This window comes from Helicoverpa zea, chromosome 31, assembly GCF_022581195.2.
Source record: "Helicoverpa zea isolate HzStark_Cry1AcR chromosome 31, ilHelZeax1.1, whole genome shotgun sequence".
NCBI lineage: Eukaryota > Metazoa > Arthropoda > Insecta > Lepidoptera > Noctuidae > Helicoverpa > Helicoverpa zea.
In genome coordinates, this window is record NC_061482.1 from 17,139,851 (window position 1) to 17,166,288 (window position 26,438).

Consider the following 26,438-nt stretch of genomic DNA (forward strand, 5'->3'; position numbering starts at 1 on the left):
ACAGTTTCAAGTAATGTGATCTCTCTAACCAAACAAGGTTTTGAATATTTCCTCGCACTTTCGCAATGAATACCTAATATATAAGTAAGATACAACCTTAAGAGGGAATATGGTCAAATGGATTAAATCAATGTAAAAATTTAATCAATCATACTGAAGTTTTATTTACTACTAGTTGATCCCGCGAACTTCGTATCATTCAAACCTTCCCTGGACCTCTACAAACATTTTAAAACCTAAATCAGCTCAATCGGCCCAGCCGTTCTCGAGTTTTAATTAGATTAACGAACAACAATTCATTTATATTTATATAAATTGTACAGCCTTACTTATAAACGTGAAATAAATAATAAGTAATACTTAAGGGCTGTTTAAGAAAATTCTTACTTATAAACGTTGCTTACGCATGTCTTAACTAACATTTAATCACTACTTAAGACTTTAACGGCCAGTTTCTACATCAAAAGTAAAAGTCAAAGTAATGTCTAAAGTAAAAGTAACGGTCAAATTCGTTTTTTCAAGGCTAAAGTGACAGCAAAACTAATAGAAAAAATGAATTTGACCGTTACTTTTACTTTAGACATTACTTTGACTTTTACTTTTGATGAAGAAACTGGCTGTTAGTAGTGATTAGTTAAAATGTTGCTTAGAAGGTGATTAGAGATTTTTATAAGTAAGGCTGGTATAGATTAGCTGTTTGCCGCAGTTTCACCCGCGTCCTGTGGGAACTACTGCCCGCACCGGGATAAAATATAACCTATGTTACGGGACAGAGTATTTTTCAAATTGTTTCAGCAATTTCAGAGCCTTTAGGGCATGCACAGCATGATGCAGTCTCGTTTTGTATTTGACAATAAATAATTCCAATTGTTTTGACATTGTCATATACGTCATGTCACCATAGATTTCCATTTCGGACTCTCGTCTTTTGAGCACCGGTTCAAAGGTGTTTCAAAAAGTTATTGAATTAAAGTTTTAGAGATGAGATAAACTAACGTATGTATCCAAATATTCATCTGCCTTTTGTCAACGACAAAACAGTGGCGGATCTACCGTAGTGGGCATGCCCAAGACCCATATTTACTTGCGTCTTCACACTCTTTCTTTTTAAATATTCCCTTATGTAGTACCCTTTGCTATATGTTATCACTTCTATAGTCCTCTAGGTACTTCCTTATTTACGTTCTCTATATATAAACCAGTACGGGTTTGTTACTTTAATGTTGAAGCTTAGGCAAAAAGGGAAAACTCTAACCTACTTTGATGATACTACAGTATTCATTTGTCATCTATTTATTATATCTCCAATGGGTGCCTAAGGAAACAAAAACAATTCTTAAGTTTATTATCTAAAACCTACCACACCCACGCCGATACGTTATAACTACAGAGTAAATTCTTCCCTTTACCCGTATACCTATTCTATCGGAGTTGGAAAGAACAACAACACACATTTTACATTTCGGAGGGAACACCAAACTGTAGTGACCCGGCAGTCGTTGTGGTTAGTCAGAAACAGTACCAAGACTGGGTTGAGCAGGTCAGATAGGCAGTCGTTCCTTGTAAAATACTGGTACTCAGCTGCATCCGGTTACACTGGTAGCCAACCCAACATAGTTGGGAAAAGGCTTGGGAAATGATCATGAACCTTTTACTGATATTCGTTATTAACTAAAACAAGGAATGGGTTAAATATTTTTATTGATGAATTCGATTAAATACATGGTTTATACCTAAGACAACATTCAGGCGCGCGGCGCGTGGCGCACACGCGCTGTTGGAAATTAAAATTAACCGAGCAAAGCTCGCCCTGAACAGTTCCATATACATCTTGAGTTTAAAACGAAGATATTATGGTATACATATTTTATATTAGTGTGCAAAATACAGCACTTCCAAATAATCAGTCATCATAAATTACTAAAAGGGCAGACAATTGAATTATCCGCGCACGTCGAAGTCGTTACGGCTTTAGAATTTTGTATAAATAATTAGAAAATTGTAAAATTGTATAATAATATATATAGAAGGAGATTGAAATATCGCGTGACGTAGAGCGTCGCGAGTTTACCACAGCTTGTTGTGGTAGTACTTGACGTCGAAGTAGCCTCGCTCGGTGAGCTGCGAGTCCCGGCGCGCGCCCGGCGTGCCGGCGGCCGAGTGCGCGGCCGAGCCGGCGGACGGCATGCCGGCCGCGTGCTGCTGGCGCGCGGCGGCGGGCGACACGGCCAGCGTGGCGGGCCGCTCCACGGGGCTGTAGCGCTGCGGGCCCCGCGCGCGCCACTCGTCGCGCCGCTCCGCCGCCGGCTGGTCGCAGTCGAACGCGCACGCCTCGAACTGCTCATCCGTGGGCTCGTCCTCCCACGGCTCAGGCTCGTCATCCCAATAGTCGCGCGGAGCCGCGGCGGCGGCCGGAGCCGGCACCGGGGCCGGGGCTGGGGCCGGAGCCGGGGCTGGGGCGGGGGCCGGGCCGGGGACCGGGAGCGCAGGCGCGCCGGCAGGTGACGGCGAGCTGCGGCGCAACATTACCACTCCAGCTAGGTAAACTGGTACTCACCCAACACCAGGGTTAGTATTACAAAGGCACCTTACCCTTTCTATTTCGCCATAAACAGACAACAACAAATCTATTTCTTAATGCTATCCCAGTTGGTGGTTCCATGTTGTCCACCAGGTTCAAGTTTCTAAAGTGGTCAGTTGGTGCGCTGTATCATTTGCACATTTGAATGCCTACAAGTCTGTGCTACTAGAGTTTGTGTGAACACATAATTTTACCATCTATGACCATGCGACTTTACACAGACTAAAACAACTTAATTGAACTTATAAAACAGAAAAATAAGGCTACAGAAAAAAATATTGTAATAAAAGCGCAATGCTTTCTAGGAATTTGTGTGTCGTTGTAGGATAGTGAAGATCTGAAGCTGCAGGTAAACCCGGGTGGCGCGCATTAGCACTGCTGTCGCCTCCCAGCAGGCCACTTAGTGACTCATGAGTTAATGCTAGTTGGTGACTCAATGAACTTAAATAATGTAAGTACCATAGTTAGCTTTTATTAAAATTTAACTCCAAAATTATTTATATTAATTAGGGCCAAATAAATAAAACTAACAAATATGAGATCATTTTCAATTAAAAAATATTTGAGTAAAAACTATAAATAGGTTAACAGGTTTAATAATTAATTATAAAAATTGTTAATAACTTTAGACATAAATAGCAAGCATTTCAATATTTCATCATTTGCAACTTTGAATAACATAATCTTTTAGGCGTGATTGGTATAACATAATATTCATATTTATAAAATCGCTCAAAAATATTTTTTTCGTTTAAAATTTTGCTAAAAATATGTTTAATTTAGTAAGTAATTAATAATTCATCATCATCATCTCAGCCATAGGACGTCCACTGCTGAACATAGGCCTCCCCCTTTGATCTCCACAGATACCTTAATCATAATTCATCTCTGAATATATCACAATTCATAATTATATGATATGCTAACTATCACATAGGCTACTTTCGAAATTTTAGTAGGCTTTATAAAATTTCAAAATTATCTATTTTGCACCAATCGCACCTAAAAGATAACAGTGTACGTTACCTATTTTACTACTTAACACCTATTTTTTAAATTATGAGGTGTAATGGACTTGGATGTTTTTAATATGCATACGATATTTATTGTAAAAATGCATGTTAAAATTAATTCTGCACGATATTAAAAACACGCCAAGTATCCAATATGTGAATGTATGCCGATATGTCTTAGCGAGTCTGAAGTGAGCAGATTATCTGCGCTGCTGACAATTTTGTTCTAAACCAGCCGTAATGAAACGATCAAATGCGAAGAAAAAAAGGTAAGTTCAGACTTACTAAGATCTATCCCATGTGTTTTCGTGGTCCCGAATGTATGTATGTAAAAAAATTCTTATAAAGGCACGGTGCAAGTGAAGTGTATAAAAAGTCATTCAGTTTCAAACGGCTTGTCAGCTGTCTTCTAGGCGGTGTATCATTCTATGCTTCATTAAATTAGATGATTAGCCCAGTAAACATTGCAATTTCTAAAGACATGCACACTTTTACATTCTTTCGTTTCAATGTATGTGCGTATATGAGATAAGAAATCCAAAAAATTGTTTTTTCATAACTTAATAATTTGAAGTCTTGAATGTATAAAACGTCAAGGCGATGTTGCACAATAATTATTTTTTAAATAACGATTGTGATCTAAGGTACTAATTTCCCTGGGCAAGTTTACTAAAGTCGAATTTGTTACAACTAAACAAATAAAATTGTGGTGCGGCGCTCGCGAGGCGCTGTCGAGGGGTTGTCGAGGCGACACCCATCGCTCGTGGTCGCCATTGTGTGTGTGAAGTGCGTGTTGTGCGAGTGTGTGTTGCGTGTGGCGCACGTGTGGCGCGTGTGTGGCGCGGTCTACGCGTACGATTGCGCTAAGTAAGAGAGCGAGGCTCGCCGGCCGACGTCAGTGCGAGTTCATCGCTCGATGCGACCGAACCGCGTAGCTGCAAGCAACGTAAACGCTAACATAAATACTACAAAAATAAACAAATCATCAAAAAAAATAATTAAATTCATGCAAAAAATTAAAGAGAAATAGCACATATAGGTACGAATACTATCGAACGCAAGTCTGAATGTTCGCACATTACAGGTAATAACAATAATTACAAGTAAACTAATAGTGTCACATGTACGTGTAAATAGAACATACAAATAAAATCAGTAATATTTACAGTCACATAAGTGTTTGCTGATTTTTTAGCATAACTCGACCAAATACATACGATATGTGTCACGCCACATATTCGCGTTGCCCAAGTGTTCAGAGTTGCGTTCGTCTCTAAACTAGGGTCAAGCAGAGTGCGACACTTACCGACGGACAGGCTCATCATGAGCGCCGCCGTGGATTACCTGGAAAACAACGCAATTATTACTAACTACCTAAAAAAAATGAAATAGTTACCGCTGTCCTGGTACATAAAGGGCTTAAGTAGGAACCTGGTGGGTTTTAGTCAGTAAGAGTCTGACGCTCCCTCATGCTGCACCCACAGCGGGAGGGGTCATTTGATGATTTTCTTCCAAAATAATGTTACCCTACTTACACTTTCTAAAGAATAAACTAATGAGCTACATGAGCAATAATTTCGAAGTCTAAGAACACTAATAATGGTAATACAGTTCTCGCTAAACTTGATGGCGAATCGCTACTTATTTCCGAGCAAAAGTACCATAATGACTGCATCTCTGAAGTCAGCCATTTGAATTCTTGGGCATATCGTCGAGAAGTCTTGCATGTCCGAAGTTGGCAATTAGTGACTTAACGATGATCAAAAAATATATGAAAAAACTTGGTAATGTCTGGCTAACTTCAGAAAGAAAGTTAAGCGAGAAATCTACATACATGATGACCTCCCCTTCCTGCAATACCTTAAAATGGTTTCCACTTCACGTCTCACGCGATATTTCGGGCCGCCATTAAGTTTGGCGAGAACCGTACAGAGTAAGAGAAGAGAAGAGTGAGAGAAGCGACTTCAGACCTCAGTACCAGCGTAGGATCTGAAACGTCGGTGGTCGTTGCACCATTTTGTATTTTTTTATTCAAAACCGGAGAGATTTTGAAAATAATGCGCGTCGGTAATATGTCGGTTCTGCGTCTGATCTCTCTCCGGTCGTGTCGGGTTGCCGTCCCATCGGGCTATGAGAGTGAAGGAATAATGAGTGCACTTGTGTCTGCGCAAATGCTTGTGCACTATCATTATGTCCTGCGCAGTTGGCTAAGCTCCTTTTTATGAGGTTATGTACCTGGATGAAATATACCCTAACAAGTCATATAATCAAGGGTAAAAGGTAAAACCAACCCTATGGTTCCTTTTTAAAATATTAGTATAAAATTAAAGATTATTCTCTTTCACCAAGTTTACTAGCAGCAGTTCAGATAAATAATGTAGTTAGTAAAGAAACACTTACATTGGCAATTGCAGAAGTGGGCTGTCGGGCAGAAAAGCGTCCCACGGAGGCGGCAGCAGGCACGGTGTCACTCAGAGTGCCCTTTTTGCTGTGAAAAAAAGCAAGTTATTCGCGACCTTCACACCTTCGTTAATGCACTATTAGTTAAGCTACAGTTGTCGCCAATCTTGATGGCGGCTCACAACTAATGTAGTTGACATACTGTTGTTACACTGAAATGACAACTATCACGTCAATAAAAAAAAAAAAACAATTAGTCCACCAAAACGAAAACTATTTAAAGTGACAATGATATTAATCTGCTTCACCAAATTTTATTTTTGACCTGATCACCTACCCAATTTTTGATCTCAAAATTCTTGCATTCTTGCATCCCTTCTACCGCTGTTACCATAACTTTGTTTCTGCACAAACGTGCCGAGCCGACATAAAGGTTGGATCAAACTACACAAGTTAGAAATCGCACTGACCTGTGCTTTGGTTATTAACTTAAAATGTTTCTCGTTAGTGGCCAGCATCTGTCGTGAACAGGTTACTCGTTTAGTCAGAATGGACTACTTATTATAGCTGAATAAGGGATCTATTAGACAGAGAGCGGTTTGCAGTCGAGCGTTCTGCGTTCGAGCTCTACTACTACTACTTCTACTTGACCGACGCGGACAGAATGCCTAGTGCGTGAGTATATCAATGTAACGTAATATGACACAACGAACGCAAAGCTGACCGCTTGAACGCTTGACCGCGTGACCGCTCCCTGTCTGATAGATCCCTAACTGCGGGAGTTCAAAATTCTCTCACCTGATATCATTATCCGACTGTTGGAAGAAGTTTGGCGCCACGGCAAAGTTGTTGCTCTGGCGCATCAGGCGATCGATGCCGAAGTTCCTCGAGAGAAACTTCTCCATCTTCTCCGAAGGCCCGTCTATGGCCATCTCCCAGGCCATGACGTTGAGATCCTATACAGTCAATAGTTTTATTATTGCAATACATAGTAATCAGGCAACGAGGCCTGATTAATAAGGCAGTTGGTATTGATGCACGGGGCATCGGAGAGCACGTTAATGTCGGTCCTGCGCCTGATCTCTCTTCGGTCGTGTCGGATTGCCGTCCTATCGGGCTATGAGAGTGAAGGAATAGTGAGTCCACTTGTGTCTGCGCAAATGCTTGTGCACTATAATATGTCCTGCGCAGCTGGCTGATCTCCTTATATGAGAACAGTTGCCGCAGCCGAAATCAGCCTTGGACGTAGTATTAATTATATCAGGCAATATTGGGAGCAGCACCATCTACCGGGTCTGACAACCCGTCTTACGAGTTCGGGTATCGTGTTGCCCAGCTAACTGAGTTGAAGAGAGGTCAAATAGGCAGACACTGCATGTAAAACACTGCCAATTACACTGGAAGGCCCGTTACGTAGTAGGGAAAAGGCTAGGCAGATATAAAAGCTCTCACCTTCAGCATAAAGTCGAACAGCCGAAATCCATAGCCCATCCGCTGGCGGTCCGGCACCACGTAGAAGTCTAGGACGCATGGCGGTTCCACTTCATGCACTGCTTGCTTCTCATCGAAGAGGAAGAGGTGCTTGCGACCCACCTTCAGCATACCGATGATCTCGCCCTTAGAACTGGAGACATACCACTCATTAGTGACTCAGCAGGTAAAGAAACTATGGAATAACATCTCAGCGGGTAAAGAAAAAAGTAAGGAATAATTTTGCGCATTTGTGTCGCAAAGCAAGTCCATCCATTTAGCAAGCGCTGAACTAAAGACAAACAATTATGATAGGACTTTTTACGCAAATACGTAAACACATAATATAAAATAACTTAAATTAATTACTCACTTGTGTAATTGTTATTATTGTATTAATTTAGATTTTAAGTCTTTAAACGATAGTTTTGCGTCAAAAGATTCATAAAGCATCTTTAAAGACACCGCTATTTCCATAGGTACCATTGCAAAGAAAACTTTGTACTCTAAAGGCTCTGCTAAGACAGGCAGAGATGCATTTAATATTGGGGGTTAGTAAAATAGTAAAAACTGGTATTATTAATTGGATTTCCTTCTATGGTTATTGTCTGTTTAAAAGACATGAGTTTTTGCATCTAAAAAATCTTGCCAAGTTATGTGCCAGCGACAGTATCAGTCGTGATTGCTGTAAATCACGGGTTTTCTCTATTATATTAGTATAGATTTCTGTGTATGTCTTGTGTTGTGTCAATATATATTTGTTCTTTCTTTCAAGTGTGATACAGGCTACCGTGTCAATGGCCGCGACACCGCAAGCTTCAACAATAGTCTAACTGTGACGAACGTACCCGTTAATAAGGCAAAACGCATTCACACCATACAATCTATGTTCGTATTTGGCATTGTAGCATATTGCGTCAGTCACACCTACGCCTTAATTATAAAGTCATCTGATTACCTAATTAAAGATATTTAATTCCATTCATATGTGAGAAAATCAGTTTCACAGATATCTATGTAATAGCAGATTTCAATAAACTATTTGTTTATTGATATGGTTACTAGAGATAGAATTTTGACATCAGCTTCATACTAATCTAATGTGAAACTCCTATCTCAGGTAAGCAAAGCATTAGATAGGTTATTGAAATGCATTGCAAAGGCACCGTTTGGAGCAAGACTGACATCAACCGCGTACGCAGTCGAGTGTCACGACAGCTTACTATAATGATAGGCTGTGCTACTAAGCACAGAATCACGGTTTTTTCTATTTTTTATGTAAGTAGAATGTTTGGTTATATAACGCCGGGGCCGCCTGGGGCCGGCTGACTCAGCGCAGCGGTGCGTGACGTCGCCTATCATTCCGCAATATTAACTAACTTAAACTTTTTTGCCATACAATTTTATATGTCGCTCATCTGTACTATAATTTTATAAAGCTGAAGACTTTGTTTGAACGCGCTAATCTCTAGTCAGATTTGAAAAAAAAAATCAGTGTTAGATAGCCCATTTATCGAGGAAGGCTATATGCTATTCTGGGTTCGTAAAGAGGTTCCCATGGGATGCGATAGAAATTCTTTCTTCTTGTAGAACCGAATTGTCAAGGAAACTATTGCCAGTCCTGTAAATGAACTAACTATCGTATTTAGATGTTTGTACGCATAGCGTCTCCGGTTGGTTATATGGTCTATTAAGGTAGAAAATATCGCGTGCAGTCTTCTCAGTCTGCTGATGTTATAATTTAGGCCTTATTATCGTGTCGCCGAATCATAACTGGTATCCGGCGCCGGGCTGTGTCGATGCGTACTACGCAGCGTCGCAGCTTATCACTTTATAGTATAGTTAACGTCAAAATTAATGACGGCTTGAACATCGCCCGAGTCGATGTGCAAACCGTAGACGAACGTAAACGTTGAAGAGAAAGAAAAAAAGGCGTGGGTCACGTACGCTCGGAAATTAGTTGTGACCCGACATCAAGTTTAGCGAGAACTATTCATAATATATACTTAGAAGGGTTCAGAGTGCCGTGAAATTCTTTCAAAGAATTCTTCTTTTGTAAAAAAAAAAAAAAATATAAAATACATCCTTATGTACCTACATCATAAAGTTTACTCTTTCACGATATCTATAAATCATCATTAACTTTCAAGTTCCCACAGTATTGTGTTCCATTAAAGAACAATTTACTAGAGAAAGTTACACGTAGTTTGATTACGAATTTGTGTAAATGTTTTATAAAAAGCCGTGATAAATAAACCGCATTATATAGGCAAGTAGAGCGCTGCGGTTGGTGAAAATGAGTTTTCACAATAATGGTAAACGCATATTTGTTCGAATCGACCGCGGCGAAAGAATCGAATTGTAATGTAGAATTCTTCATATGAAACTAGCGGTCGCCCGCGACGTCATACGCGAGAATTTAACATAATCTTATATACTAAAATTTTCCTCGATAATCACGCTGTCGAGTGGTAAAAATCGCTTGAAAATCGGTGCAGTAGTTTTCGAGTTTATTGCGAACAAACAGACTGACGCGGCGGGGGACTTTGTTTTAATAATATGATAGATAATATTATACTAAACACATTTAAACGCGGCGAATCGTCCAAATCCGGAAGAACCATAGATTCATTTGAAAGAATATTCCTTCGTCACGGTATGACAGGTGTGTAGTCACCGTAAACTAGGCATATATGACGCATAGACATAATATTAGTAAACAGGACTGCGCATATAAACCCAAAAAACGAGCCGAGTGAAACAGTTAGTACGGAGGCTGTCTGTCCCTTTCTAATAGGGTGACTATGAGATTAAGCTATGTGAGACAAATCCGAATTTGCTAAGATTATTAAACACAGATTAGTATTGAAGTTTTAACTTACGCAGTTTGTGACCTTAAGATACTAATAAAGGCTTTTAATAATTAGCGGAAATTAGCAGTATAAAAGCAGGAAGATTCGAAGTCAAGACTGTTTTTTTTGTATTTCTACTTCATATATAGACTGCTGAGCCATTTATGTCGCCTTTCTTCATTTTTTGGGAAGCTATAACAATAGTACAACAGTTTTAAAATCCATCACCCATATTTTGACTCGTTACAAGAATTCATGGGCACCCTAGTTGTTTGGTTTACGAAAATGTTATTATTAGCTAACCTGTGAAACGATATATTGCAACCACCATAGGATTCACTTTTTCAAGTAGAAACGCAACACTTTTTCACCATTTTAATAGTTTAAATTGATTTAATACAAAAAAATATAAACAAAATTTTAAATGCTGATTACGCGCCAAGAATGTTCAGGGTTACCGCTAGAAAATAAAAAAAAGCAAAATAAAAATTTATGTTGTTTATGTTTTAATAATAAATACGAATAAATTAATGCGATTGTTATTAATTTTGTTGACTTACAATTGTTAAAATAGGATAAAAATATAAGTGATTCAATTGTTTTTGGGAAGACAAAACTTTTGATCACAACATTTTTTTATGCTGGCAAGGTGTTAGAAAGAGACAAACAGCCTCCGTTCGAACTATCCCTCTCGGCTCGGATTTGCCTCTGTGTATTATGCAACCAATTTAGTACCTTATTGCGTTAGAATAGAGTTCATTTTCGTAAATATATATTTTGAGCGTGCGCAATCTTGTTTAGTAATATTATATCTATGATATGACGTCACTGTGACTTCACAGCGTGTCTTCGCATAGATTGCTGTTTTTTCCATATTAATTATTTTAAAAAAATCTGTCCTTCACTCTTTAACATTCTCTATAAATCCGTTAAACAAGTATGATATAAACTGGTATCAAAATACACAGAAAAAAATGCCTTAAAATTGAACCTTCTCCATTTTTGGAAAGTCTGTTAAAAATGTTCGAAAAAATACAATCATTTGATTGTATGTATGTATGCGCTGCATCTTTAATCGGTCAGACGTAGACGTAAAGTTACGGCGGAATTCAATATCCTACCTATATCGAACCATCGATTTGTTTTGACGTGACAACGTCTTATAAATCGATGGAGCCGGCTGCACGCACGAAAAAACATGACTCATGCGGCGTTACCTCGCTCTGAGGCGTTACCTCGCTCTGAGGCGTTACCTCGCTCTGAGGCGTTCCATCGCACAATCGGCCTACGCGTTCGGCAGCGTTCGACATCTGTCTCTCTCCCACTTGAGTGAGCGATGCGCCCGCGTAAACAGCTGCTATTCAATAATATATTTACATATTTTCGTCAAGTATGAAGTGCAGTGAAAAGTGAATGTGGTGTAAATTGTTTATAGCAACGATAATTGCGACGATAAAGGTAATGATTCTTTCGATATTAAATATATGTTCAGTGATATATTGTCGAATATTCGTGCTTTCATAATTAAAATAAATAGCATCAGTCCGCTAGTGCAGCGATTGTAGGTTATGCTATAACAAAACTATAATAATAAGGTAATAGAACTATTTCACGATGAGTAAAAAATCAATTGCTTTACTATTCGATCGAAATAATTATGGAGCATAGCCAGTGTTGGGCAAAATGAAATCTAACTACTGATTACTAACTACAACTACATATTGTAGTTAGTAATCAAAACTGCAAATTACATTAAATAATCGTAAAAAGTAGTTAAAAAATTTGATTACTAACTACAAATTGTAGTTGCAATCACGATTACGAGATTACTTTTTATAACTACCTACACATTTTAAATAATCAATCGCGCGTTCATGTACTGACTTGTCGTTTGCTACTTAAGTACAGTTACCGGCACGGAAGTCGAGCCCTGACTTTCACCTGCGCAGAAGTGATTTATTGGGTCCCTTTGGTGGTATGAAGGGAGCGCGGGGGCGGCGGTAAAGCGGTGATTGGCCCGCAGCGCATCGCGTCATAGCCGTCACTCGGGATTGGTTCTTAGCTGCGGTTGACGTACGTCAGGACGACGAAACACTTCGGGCCAATTTAATTGACACCAATTTTTATAAAATATATTTTTCTTTTTTATAAAAAGTGTTTTTCATTTAATTAAAGAATAAATTAAATTCGAGGTAAAAAATGTTAATAAGAAAAGTACCAAGGTACGAAGTAGTTTTTTCTTGTCAAACCAGAAAATTTAACCTATATTTTAAATTAGAAACACTTTTGATTATCTAATGCCATCCTAATTTCCATTTCTCAATTAAATCAATCAATATATTTTTTTTCTTTAAATCACTGAGCCAGTATGAAATTACTTAGGGAACTTAGGAAAAAAAATATATATATTTAAAAAAAAATGACATAATTGTATTTATGCGTACAAATAAATGTAACTTGATCAGTTCAATTATGATTTCCATTAACCTCCTTCTCTACATCCATACAAAATATCTATCAAACAAATAAAATGAAAATTTTCTTTTGAAAAATGCAACCATTCCATCAGTATTTTCTTATGACGTTGTCACGTTCAACTATCGTCAGTAAACCGACTTTACAGTCAACCAATTTTTTTAATAGGAATTGGGCATCACCTGTATATAGAAGCTTATAAAAATTCAATCTTTTGTAAGCAAACCGAAGAAGATCGAAGGTATGTTATCGAGATCTACAGAAAATCAGTCCATGTGCTGCGCTGATGATGCAGAAGCGAAACCATATGATGCCTTAGAGTGCGAACCTTGTAATTGTAAAAACTTAAAATTTATCCCTAAAAACATTCATCATAATCATCTTCCTCCTGCCCTTATCCCAATTTTATTTGGGGTCGGCGCAGAATGTTTTCTCCTTCTATACTCTTCTATCTTCTTCTATCTGCCGTCATTACGTAAGTATTTTATTGCAAAAAAAAAAAACAGTTTTCAAAGGTTTTCACTGTAAGTTTTCATAATAAAGGCGTTGAGCCCTAAATTCGCAAGGCGGCAGGATTGCTCAGCAATTCGCGTTCAGCTCGCAACCTTTTCTATCAGGAGGTGAGTATGATCGTACAATAAAAAATAATATTTGTTCTCAGCTCAGCCAACACAATTTACACTTCACTGGCCATAATGACTTTTCTATATATCCCAGCTATCTACTACATACCAGATTCTATGTGTGTAAAAAAGTTCTATGTTCGTTATATTTTGCAAGAAATATATTTTGTACATCATGAGGAACACGAGCCATATACAGGGTGTCCTTCGAAGTATGGATGAATGGAATTGGTGCGAATGTGAATATTGCCAACTTTTTGACCATAAAGTCTTGCCAAATTTTAGCATTTTTCAAGAATTTTGTATATAATAGGGCAGGAAGAAAACACACACGTATTTTTTCAGGATATTGTACAAAGAAGTAGTAAACATTTTTTAAAATAAATCTTTTTTTGCTCCAACTCCATACTTTGTGGACACCCCGTATAAGTATTGCCTTATACGTTTTACGATTTCAACAGTAATGATCTCTTAATGGCAGCAAAAAAACACGCACAGCACACAATGGAAAATACACAACAAATTGCCTAATGAGAAAATGGCCATTAATATAAATCGTAACGCGTGGGATGATTGTAAAGTTCTCACCAAAGTTATAGGCGGCTTGCAACTAACTTCCGAGTACTACTATACAATACTTATTACATTTCAGCTGATAACTAAATATGTTACTAAAAGCTTCTCCTAAATCTGAAAGCACTATGCGGAAACGCCATAAAAATGGTTTGCGCCAAAAGCGAGAATCGCGCACATAATAAAGTCATTTTAAGTCGGTTAAAAATGGTTTTAAGCCGCCACAAAGTTTGGCGAGAATTATAAAAAGTAATATGAGAATGACTTACTCTTTAGCGTACTTGTCCACAAGTATATACAGCACGTGTCCAGGATTCTTCCTCATCTTTTCTGCGGAAGTGATGGGCTTGTTGAGACCCTGGGCGGCTGCCGACTCCTCGCCCAAGCGGTCTACCAATTTCGAGACCTGCTCCTGGACCATCCTGACAACATAACAAAGAGTTACTGCCTGTTCAAACCACTTATACAAAATAGAATGAATACCCACCTGAGTTCGGGATCAAGATAAAATCCCTGGCATGTTTCGCTCCTTTGTAGCAAAAAACAAAGAAGCATTTATTTAGAGTTTGGTTAGTGAGCCAGCCTTAAGTATATAAGTATAATGTTAACGTAAGTCCTGCTAAAAGATCTCTTTACGACTGTACAGACCTACCACAACCTAACCAGTTGTAGAATCTTACAGAAATTTAAGAAAGCACAATAACACTTATGCTCGAACTTCTTGGGTTGTGGTAGGTCCATACAGTCGTAAACAGATCTTTTAGCAGAACTTACGTTAACATTATACTTATTTACATGGACTGTCACACGGATTTGAAATCTCTGGAGCACTCTTATATGGCAAGTAATCCAAGTATGCTCATTCGATAAGACCAAGAAGACATAACTTATAGAATCAGGTGTTTCTTTGCGGAAATCCATGACATCAAATGTTAGGAAAAATGTGTAGAGTTAATTCCACGGGACAATAAATCGAAACTCAGATGCAGGATGTTTTTTTTTAAACAAAAAGAAGAAATGCTACAATTACTGAAAAGATCCTTATATCAAGTGTCAAAAGACCCTTATCAGAGGACGCTAAAGTGAGAAGTATCGTACGTCTGTACGTCATCTGGAGTTCACAAGACAACAGTCATATAAATAGGTACCGATTAAATTGAAGTGTCTGTCGAGGCTCCCACGGTGACGATGTACTTACATACAAGTGCCAATATCTTCTCACACAAGCTTGCATGTTGCATGCATGGAGACAGACCATTAATTGTGAAATCGCAATATCATTTTGGAATAACTATCTACCCTCTCCCGTATTAAAAAGGGTGTTGGTATAACCGGAAGAATGGAGTGCCTATTTCTTCAAGATACCCTTGTAGACTCAGGCGACTGGCAACGAGGTCAGATATCTACAAATGTCACCTGGGAACGTGAGTTTCTTTGTTACGAATTTGCGCTGAAAGGGCTGAACCAATTAAGATAAATATGGCGTAGATTTATACCCAAGATACGGAGGTAGGATACTTTTTAAAAGACTACGGGACTTAGTTCCCTAGAGAGTCACGTCGGACGACGCTTTTTTTTTTAACGACGTCAAAAATCATCAAATGACCACTCCTGCTGTGGGTTAGCAGCGGTGAGGGAGTGTCAGACTCTTACTGACTAAAAACCGTCGTGATCTGTCGTGGGCCTTTTATGTACCAGGGCCGCGGTATCTCTTTCGAACAACCCGCAGCCCCGGCAGGATGCTTTACATACATATTAAATCATAACATATTAAATCTGCAAAATCATGTTCGAGGGGATTGAAAACTGAAGTTGAGTGATTAGGTTGCGTATAGCCCCTAGAGTTTGCATAGAGCCCTAAATACCACTTCAATATAGGTGGCTAATGATGATAAACTGCTCGGGACACACCTCAAAGGTGTGTCTCGGAGCAGATGGACGTTATAGGTAAATGCAGTTTTGATTGGGAATCGATAAAGCGAGTGCGTGAGGCGCGCGCAACATCCGCGCCGGTGCATAGCCGACGCATCCAGTGCGCCGGTGTCGATTCTATATCGACCTGCGTCTCTCGACTGCAATTATAACAACTATTTAAATAACAGGCACTCGATGGCTCTTCTGGAATCATACAATAATGATGATATAATATCGGGACACCTTTTTCCCACGCGGTCGGTTAATTAACTAATCTCTGTTATGGCTGCTAACACAACTGATAAACTACACAAAAATACATGTTTGTAAATACATATTAAAACACATAGACCACGGCCAACAAGCCTGCTCATTATACTAATGTTAACCGAACCGGGAACCGAATTCGGGACCACAGAATAAGCAGTCCGGCATGGTGATCATTGCGCCATTGATGTCTTCGATAATGGCAATGCCTACTATAACAATTATAAAAATATTATTATTATCTTGTATGTCTCTGCCAGACCTCGGGACTATAGAGTCCCGGATTTTTGGGAGGCGAACGTGGGGCCGAAGCCAACACGCTGAAGCCCTTTTGAGACAACTTTAATGAAATGGCGACACAAAACCGACGATTATCCCCGTATACACTACAGAAATGTACCCAAGGACAATCCCCGGTTCTGTGCTAAACTATTGCTAACTATGGATGAAAACTACTTGGGCTATTGTGATGGGATGCTAGTGGACTAGGAATGGGGAAACTACGGGAACTATGGCACCTGCCGATAACAATGTAATAAATACACGTAAAAATGGCAGGTGGAGACTCGCCAACTCACTTACTGGGCCCCCGGGAATCAGTCGCTAAATCGCAACAAGGGGGCAACAGGTACATGAGCGGCTGAAGGGTGAGGATACCTCGGCGGACTTTAAACGCAGATCACGCGCTCCCTGTGGGTCCAGCATCACCGGCCCACTCGCCACTTACCACGAGGCACCTACCCTCCGAGTGGGCTGTTAACCCTGCTCTAGCGACTCCACTCTGACCGGCCGATGAAGGCAAGCCAAGAGGCGGGAGACCTATCCCCCGTCATGCTTCACTCCGGCAGGCCGGAGATGGGGGACAGTATACTCTCCCTGGAGCACTCGGATATATAGCCCCGCGGGGTCGCTACTCCCCGTCATCCGCCTCAGATGCCCTGCGGGGCTTATTATTATTATTATTATTTTATAGCAGTCTATCGTCCCCTGCTAAGATTCAAATAGTAAAAATTGGTTTTTATATGATTACAAACATATAGCCTACGTTACTCGGGGCGAGTGTAGCTTTCCAACTGTGAAATAATTTTTGAAATAGGTTTCGTAGTTTCGGAACCTTACGGCAACAGACAAAAGAAGTTTCGTCTTTATTATATTGGTATAAATAGATAATTAAAGATTGTTTTGATTGTTCGTTAAAAGAATTTGAGATTCCGCATCTGAACTGAAGTAAACTTAACTAAGTAGGTTGTAACTAAATAGTAAGAACTGTTTGGTTAGTGCTTTGTTCTCACGATACATTGTTTGGTTGGTAGTACGTGCATATGGTAAGACTGCACTACAGGTGGCTCGCAAATCAATAGAGCGGCCGGCGGCGCACTCTCGCCGGGGAGCTTAGAGCATTGAACTCACCGGAACCGCAGTAAGCGTCCTCCCGGTACACATTCGACCTATTTTTCGTCTTTAATTGAAAATTATCGTTTATATAGCAATTGTTTAAAGTTTTCATTCACTTGTCCAAACTAATATAAAAAGAGGAACAATTTCTTTGTGTGACAAAGGCTACGAAAGTACTGAACCAATTTGAAAAATTCTTTCACTGTTGTAAAGCTAAACTATTTCCGAGTAACACAGGCTCTATTTTATTCGGGTAAGGGCAGTAGTTCCCTCGAGAAGCAGGAAAATAGCTAGCTGCTTAACCAAACAACAACTATGTCTGATAAATTCAGAACTAATTTAACAGTAATTAATTAATCAAAAATGCTAATTGATATTACAATCTCCATATTTATTTTGAAAATTTGAGGAACATAAAATCCTTCACCAGGTATATAAGACTCAAACCCTAAGGGTAACTGCTTGCAGACATGAACCGTTTGTGTGATCACCATCATTTGCTAGCCTCTTCCTAACTATGTTGGTGTCGGCTTCCAGTCTAACCGGATGCAGCTGAGTACCAGTGTTTAGCTCAGAGCGAGTACCTATCTGACCTCAACTACAGTTACTGCAGGAACGCCATGTTTTCAGGCTTCTGACTACCCGTGATCACTACCAGAAAGATGTTCTTGTACTGACTTAGTGTGTTATGATGGAGATGATAGAAGAAAAGATACGAAATGCATTGCAAACCCTTAATAGTGACCCAAAAAAGTATAAAACTAATATACTGTCCTGCAGATTTAATCGCAACTTAAAGTTGGGGTTGAACATTAGCATTACATTCTAGAAAATTGTGTGCATTGTGTATATAAGGGCCATTATCAATCATCAGTTAATTTCTACATGAGAAATAAATGTGGCAGTTCAACATATTTTCTACATACAATCTGTCTAAACTTCAAACATATTCTTCAGATAAAAGTTATTGGGTGATTGGAAGTCAGCCCTAAGTCCGATATGAACATGTCACTTAATTTCCAATTTATGTATTAGTAAAAATTAAGATTGACAGTAGAGGGTAGATTTTTTGTAAGTTATATTGCAGGTCTGCACAATGGCCAGGACTTGTTTATAAAAATGTAGTGATCTGATACGACTTGTCATCTTGATGCCTTAATTTTAGGTCTTATAAGCAGAGTACCATTATTTGAGGAAGACCATACTTTGATGAAAATACATTAGCCTGAAAAGTAACTAAAGTACCTCATATCATGTGCCTTTTCTCAACTATGTTGAGGTCGGCTTCCAGTGACTTAAGTAACTAGTTATTCAAAATCTTAAGCTTGTGGATAAGTCAAAGCTGCATGGACTGATCGGTGAGGACACTTGGTGCGGTTGGTCTATGGATGGGTGACCATCTTGTCATAATGAATTCTTCTGTTTTGGAAGTCACAATATAATGTTAGTCCTGGCTGTCATTTGAATATCATTGGCTGATGTTATGGGTAGCAGTAGTAGTAGCCAGAAAGTCTAACAACCAGTCTCACCAAGGGATATTGGGATGCCCAGGTAACTGTGTTGAAGAGGTCAGATAAGCAGACGCTCCTTGTAAAACACTGGTACTCGGCTGCATACGGTGAGACTGCAAGCCGACCCCAAGACAATTACGACGTACGTACGTTGACTTACCCACCTCTTTTTGTATTAGAAAATAAAAATAGGCTAGTAGGTCAATTGGACGCAGTTTTCCAATAAATTGATGAGTAATTGAGAGGGGTGTCTCAGCGGAGGAGAGGTTCATGTATTCGTAGTAGTTACCAACAGTGCTTGTGCAAAAAATAATTTGCGGTGCTAAGCCAATACATGTACCAGAGCATCTCTATGCGCTATGATGTCACGGAGCGTCGTTACAGCGCGCCGCGGCCTCTCTCACATCTCTGCTAGCACGAATAAGGTAACAAACCTTGACGAGTGCACATTCATCACCTTCCATACATGCAAAAATCTTTAAGCGAACATGACTAATTGATTTTAATTTAAAACACTTAGCAAATCTTACCTCATGGTTCTGGGATCAGCTGCGAACTGCTTCGGCAGCATATTGTGATAAACAAGGCTGATTTCTTCATCAAAAATATCATTTATATCCTTTTGCCGTTCCATCTTAAACTTTTCGCGTTTTATGGATCACTAAAGTTAACAAAGTGGATCTGATAAGATTTCGCTGTCGGAACGTAACGAACGCGACGAGATTTTGAAGCAGACTGACTCTTGCAAATAATTCCGACCCGAACAATGAAAGGTGGGAGGCTGGCTGGCTGCTGTGATCTCGAACCTCCGACTGACAATCTATTTGCCATGCGCGAAGCGAACTCGCTCTCTCTCTCTCTCTACTACAGGCAGCCGCCAGGCGCGCGGTCAATACATTCACTTTTAAATTGACGCCGGTTTGGATACCAACATTTTAAGTTACATGTCACGATTAACATTAATCGTTACTGTAATATGAGGTATTTTTTGAGGATTGTTTTCAGGAGAGGTTGAAGAGGATATAGAGATATTGAGTTGATATTCCATTTTAGTAAAATCGGTGCAATATGACTGTGATGCGTGGTTGTGATGTAAACGAGGAGTGTAGTCACGTAAAAAGTAAAAGATATTTTCATATTTATTTTCTAAATCTAGATATAAGATATGTATGGAACGAAACTGAGCAGCAGAAAATCATGTCCTGTTGGAAGATCATCACCTTTATACAATGAGGGATTTTATTTTTCATACTTTCATTGCTGATGCTTACATGACGCTGATCTTGATACGTTACTAAAGAACGGAACGTCTCTCATCAACGTCATACAATTTTGGAGTCGTATAACGAAATGTACTTGTTATCAACAATGGAAATAGAAGAAAATAGTGAATATAAAAAATAAAGGGAGGAGAGAAGTCAGTCAAAAATATTATTCACATGAAAACAATTTGTCCAGATATCTGACTGTCTTGAATCTAGGCAGGTACGTACGGGTTCAGGGCAATGTATTTTTTTTAACCTGGCAAATGCCTATTCAAGTAGAAGGCACAACGTCATCTATCATTTTCTTGGGAACTATTTTTTTAAGAAAACCTCATCATCCTCCGAGCCTTTTTCCCAACTATGTTGGGGTCGGCTTCCAGTCTAACCGGATTCAGCTCAGTACCAGTGCTTTACAAGGAGCGACTGCCTATCTGACCTCCTCCTTTGGTTAGACTGGTGTCAGACTTACTGGCTTCTGACTACCCGTAACGACAGCCAAGTATGTTCAATGACAGCCGGGACCTACAGTTTAACGTGCCATCCGAAACACAGTCAATGGTGTCTAAGATATACTTAGAAAGTACATACAAACTTAGAAAAGTTGCATTGGTACTTGCCTGACCTGGGATCGAACCCGCGCCCTCATACTTGAGAGGTTGGTCCTTTACCCACTAGGCCACCACGACTTTTTTTAAGAAAACCCGAAAACCCCCCATTTCCTTTTTTATAATTTTATGATTAGGTACTGAATTTTTGTCATAGACAATTTTACCCATTACGTTCGTTTGACCTGGCAATAATTTTTCAGAAGTCAATTTTGACATAAGGCAAATGGCGCTTATTTTGAAATTTAAAACAAATCTTGTCACGAGTTAGAATAGAATCGAACGCATTCTGGACACCAAAGACTCTGGACACGAGTTTAAGTTTAAACATGGTTTAAACTTTCTAGAGATGAGATACGGTTCTCAAAAATTACTAGAGTCAAAACTTTTTACAAAAAAAATAAAATCGACTCCCAATAACACTGAAAAGCAAAAAATACTATTTGCTTTATAATTAATAATATTGCTTTCTTTCTCCTGCCCTGTTCCCAAATTTTACTTGGGGTCGGCGCAATATGTTATTTTCTTCCATTTTCTCCTGTCACTCGTCATACTGACACTCACTCCCTTCCTATTCATATCATCTTTCAGGCAATCCATCCATCTTTTCTTAGGTCTTCCTCTTCCTCTCCATCCATCTAGATTCATACTTAGCACACACTTTGTTGCATGCGTATCATCCCTCCTCATTACATGCCTATACCACGACAATCTTCTACTTCTCATCTTTTCTGTAACCTTCACTGTTCACCTGTACATAATGTTATCAGACATACGCCTTAGTGTCAACTTTTTACCCTACGTATGCCTACAATTTTTGAAAGTTGCCCTCGATTTCTCAGGGTTTCCATCATCAGACCCTGACCTGATGATTATTTGACCACCTGGGAGGTTTACCAAACAAAAAAAAAATGCAAATTGGTCCAGGCGTCTCCGAGTAATCGGTGAACATACATAAAAAAAAGATCCCGACGAGTTGAGAACCTCCTCCTTTTTGGGAAGTCGGTTAAAAAGGAGCAGAAAACGCGGCACGAGATGGACAGATACGAAGCCACCGGGACCACCTTGCAGACAGCCATACAGCTGGCGCAGGGTTCAGTGGACCGGAGGAAGATGCCAGTCTCGTCCGTCACTCATGAAAATATCACCAAGGAAGGAATAATAGTAGGACTCGGGAATAGTGTAGCTTTGCAACGGTGAAAAAATTACTAATTAGTTTCCTGTCGTTCCCAATATCCATTTGTGGTTTGTCTATTTGTACCCAACAAACAATAAACATCCTCTTTACTGTTATTAGTACAGATATGATGTGTGTAGTTAATAATCAAGGGTTTTATTTTATTTAAATAAGACAGCGTTTTCTGCTACGATGCATATAATCGCAAATTCTACATTACAATAATCTGACATCGACGAAATTAAATATCCCAAAGCTGTTAACCACTACTTCCTACAAAATAAAATTACCTACACCTTATCCCCTTTCTTAGAATTAAACTTTCCGATGTAAGGCCTATCCTCCGTTCGTTGTCGATGTTACTTCCACTAAGTGAGCATTTGAAAGCGCCCTGTTCAACCACGTGTTGCTGAACGGACGCACAAATATGAAACCAAGATGGTATCAGCATATTAAACAACTGACAACTATTCTCTAACCCACGACTAACCTTTACCACCCAATAGGTGTAAAGTACATGAAATGGAGTAACGTCTGCCGGCTTCACCCAGTCGTACAGATCAAATTTTTGCTCCTAGTCGATAAGGCAAGAAGACATCAGACGCAAGACTTCTTGCCGGTCGGAACAATGGTCCTGTTCTCATGTTTTCTCATCTAACCGGCTAGGGCAACTAAACCCTTAAAGACTTTTGTGTTGTCTCCCATTATAGTCTACGTGATAAGGGGTCCACGATGACTCCTGAGGACAATCGAACGCCTTGGAGTTTGATCTCCTCGAAGGCTCATCAGGCAGCACCACACCACTGCATGAATGTCACCTAATCTCCCTTCCTGAATAAAGTCAAACCTAAGCCGCGCCTAGCTATGAAGAACATCATCAAAATAAATGATACGAAGCTCCTTCTTGACCTCGATGCTTCTCCTGACGATGGTGTTGAAACAGCTTGAGACTGATAGGACTCCAAGTATCAGTCCCGGTAGAGGTTCCCGCGTACAAAAGTTCGAGTCCCCGAAACTTCAGATGCTAATTAATAATAAAATTCTTCAAGGGTTAGGTTTGACAATATCAGCGTGCCGTCGATGGCTTAATTTTCAACGACGATAAATGGCGGGCGTGAGACCAAGTAGTAGAACCTGGTCCTCTTGCCATTTTCCTTCGACCTCTGCTTGTTCTTCTTGCGGCGCTTTGTGGCAGTCTTGGCACGCTCTGCAATCAAGAAAAAAAAGATTCATTACGAGTTGGATATATTATGTCAGGCTAACGATGAACATCCATACAAATAATTTCTCCGCTATGTTGTCTGTTGCCGTATTGTGACAGTTATCCTCATTGATGTTAATCGCAGAAGTGACACAACGTTTTCGCTCGTATTTTACCTTCATAGTTTAATAAATTATTAGTCTAGTCCAAAATGTTTCAAGACTCACAACCTTATTATACCTCTATACCTAGACACAGGTAGGTAGGTACCCTAAACATAGACTCATCAATAAGGCACGGGGGAGGAAAGGGGTGAGAGGCGGAACCGGCCAGCTAATAAATCGATAAATGCATGAAGTATGGGAGGTGGGGGTCGTCCACCTCCCCCCTCCCTTCCTGCATCCTGCACCCCACTCTCCGAACGCATCGGTTACACCCTGTATTCCCGGGAATGACCTACATTATGTAGTTATATCGACCCTACTATATAATTCAAATACGCAACCCAAATGTTCTAAAATCTGCTTCATCACTTAGACCGGCGCAACATGTCTTTTTCTTACATTCCTCTCTGTCAGACGTCATACTTACATCCTCTGCTTTATGACCTCTTTCGGGCAATCAACCCATCTTTTCCTCGGTCTACCTCTGCCTCTCCATTCTTCCACATTTATACTTAGCACACTCTTTAAGACATTATTTATACTTTATGTACAGAAATGGTACCTTGGCGGACTTCGTATGTACAACCTCTTTGGTTTAGGTAAATAGCCAAAAAATTTATAGAAGAATAAAGTGTTAAAAAATGTTTTGTCAAGTATGTTATGTGTAAAGAAATTACTTATAAAATAAATTTATTATTGGACTCTCTTGAAGGCTTTTTTGTTATTAGTATCTATTAGTCGGTTGAGGATTTTTATTCCACCATTTACGCATCTGCATCATCAACGCTGCAAGGCATTCTCAACCAGTCAATCCAAGCTTATTACAAACTCACTCACAACTTTTTGCACAGCTAATCTTAATACGGTCGCCGCGCCGTTGAGCAACAAGTCCCAAATACAAACAAACTGTTGCGCTTGGTTTGGTACACAGATCTTTAAGCCAAAGCATTGGATTACAGTCGCGTTATGTTTTGGCTCGCCTACAATGTTACGGCCTACGGTACGTACCTGGAGGGGCGTTGCACGGTGCAGTAGCCGTCATAGTGCACTTGTAAGAGGTTCTGCTCCTGATGGCAAGTCGGTTTATGCACTACAGACTACAGCACAGTAAAAGCGTTCAGGACCAAGTGAGCCGAACTAGAGCGCCACGGCGCTATCGCACAGGCGCTGACCAGGGACGAACAACTTTAGGCTCACTTTACTAGTTTTCAAGTAGGTAGGTATTAAATTGAAACAGACAAGGAGTACGTAGAGCTGTGAAGAATTTCCATTTAAAATCAATTTTTAATCCTTTATCATTTGTCTGTGCTCTCGCAAGTCTTTATAATGTAACAATTAAATAATAGTAAAAAGTATCATCTATTGTACTTACCTAATATACAGGAATGAATTTTAAGCGGTGTAGAAAAAAAACTGGTGGTCCAGAATCATTAACAGATCATATCTGCATCACCATAGGCTAACATAGGCTATATTTTACCCGGTGCGGGCTTCCCCACATTCTTAAAAACTCTACATATGTTGTTCTGTCTGAGATATAAGCCATACCTCTCAAAAACATCGATATCCATTCATTTCATCCAATAACAAACATACATCACACTTGAAGTGCATTTCAAGTCTAAGATTTATTATTTTTATGAAAAAAAACATCGTAATTAATAATAAAAAATCCTTAAAATAAGTTCCTGGTTTTAATATATTATATGATTTTGAATTCACTTAGATATAAATAAACTTTTTGATATATTACATGGTTTTTAATTCACTTAGATATAAACTTTTTGAGTAATGAAGAATGTAGGCAAAATACGAGCGAAAATATTATGTCACTTCTGCAATTAACATCAATGGGGATGACTACATGTCATACCGAGTTTACACTCTCGCCTCGGGCCTCGCCTCGCGCCTCGTCTCGAAGCTCGCGAGGTAGCGAGTGCCTGTTATAATCTCATGCGCTCGGTTTGCGTTAAGCCAGCAACGCTCGCATCCCTATGACTCGTGCCCAAAAAACCGCCTACGAGGCGAGCGCCGCGAGTGGCGAGGCGAGCTACGAGGCGAGGCACGAGGAAGCGTTTACACTCTCGCCTCGCGCCTCGCCTCGCAGCTCGCCTCGCCACTCGCGCTATAGTGTAAACCGGCTATCACAATACGTCAACAAGATGTCAACAGACGAGACGTATGCGGGTAATTATTTGTATGCACTGACCTCTATATTTACAGAGGTCAGTGTTTGTATGGATGCTCTTGTCTATCGTTAGAATAAAGGTATGTCAATGATTTGTAGATAAGTTCAATGGAATAGTTTTTTATTTTTATTAAAACTTTTTTGTTAATTGGCAATAATGACAGTTGACAGTTGACGTCTCCATTTTTTATCGACTATTATGGTCTCTGCACACAGCGGGCGCGGCGCGGCGGGACGGGACGGCGACGCGACACAATGTACTAGATCGTCGCGTCGCGTCGCGCCGAGCGGGACGGCTCTGTGTGGCGGCCTCCGTAATATCTAGTACATTACAACTGCTCAGCGTCACGTCGCCGTCCCGTCCCGCCGCGCCGCGCCCGCTGTGTGCAGAGACCTTTAAACTCAAAGAGTAAAGTAATATATAGGGAAAAGAGAGCCCACTCACGTGTTATTCTTGCAACCCAATTTGACAATGCGCCATCTTTCTCTAAATTGGCCCCGAACTACCTACATAGCTATAGCTATAAAAATATAATTATGCATCATATTCATAACATTTTCTATTAGGGTAAGTAGCACCATATAACTATAACATTGGTTATCGTTATAGTTACATGGTGCTACTTACCCTAATAGAAAATGTCATCGTTAATATAGTAAAAGGTCGAAGGAAAACAAATAATTATTATATATTACTTTTTATTTACGCGTGTATGCGGAATGCAAAAAACCGCCATATTGATATTATTATGATCGGTTTTGTT

The 26,438-nt window shown here is 39.7% G+C and overlaps 1 protein-coding gene and 1 long non-coding RNA gene across 2 annotated transcripts; both read right to left on the bottom strand.

Moving 5' to 3' along the window:
* Nucleotides 1-1,684: 1,684 nt before the first annotated feature.
* On the bottom strand, nt 1,685-19,942 carry LOC124645118 (alpha-tubulin N-acetyltransferase-like). The gene is made up of 7 exons (XM_047184864.1): nt 19,605-19,942; nt 14,257-14,409; nt 7,447-7,618; nt 6,793-6,950; nt 5,995-6,082; nt 4,901-4,938; nt 1,685-2,512 (listed from the first exon to the last, which is right to left on the bottom strand). The coding sequence occupies exons 1-7, from the start codon at nt 19,706-19,708 to the stop codon at nt 2,068-2,070; spliced, it is 1,158 nt and encodes a 385-aa protein (XP_047040820.1). The 5' UTR covers nt 19,709-19,942; the 3' UTR covers nt 1,685-2,067.
* Nucleotides 19,943-22,301: 2,359 nt separating this feature from the next.
* LOC124645087 lies at nt 22,302-24,703 on the bottom strand. The gene is made up of 2 exons (XR_006986156.1): nt 24,495-24,703; nt 22,302-23,328 (listed from the first exon to the last, which is right to left on the bottom strand). It is a non-coding gene; the product is annotated as an uncharacterized LOC124645087 (long non-coding RNA).
* Nucleotides 24,704-26,438: the final 1,735 nt, after the last annotated feature.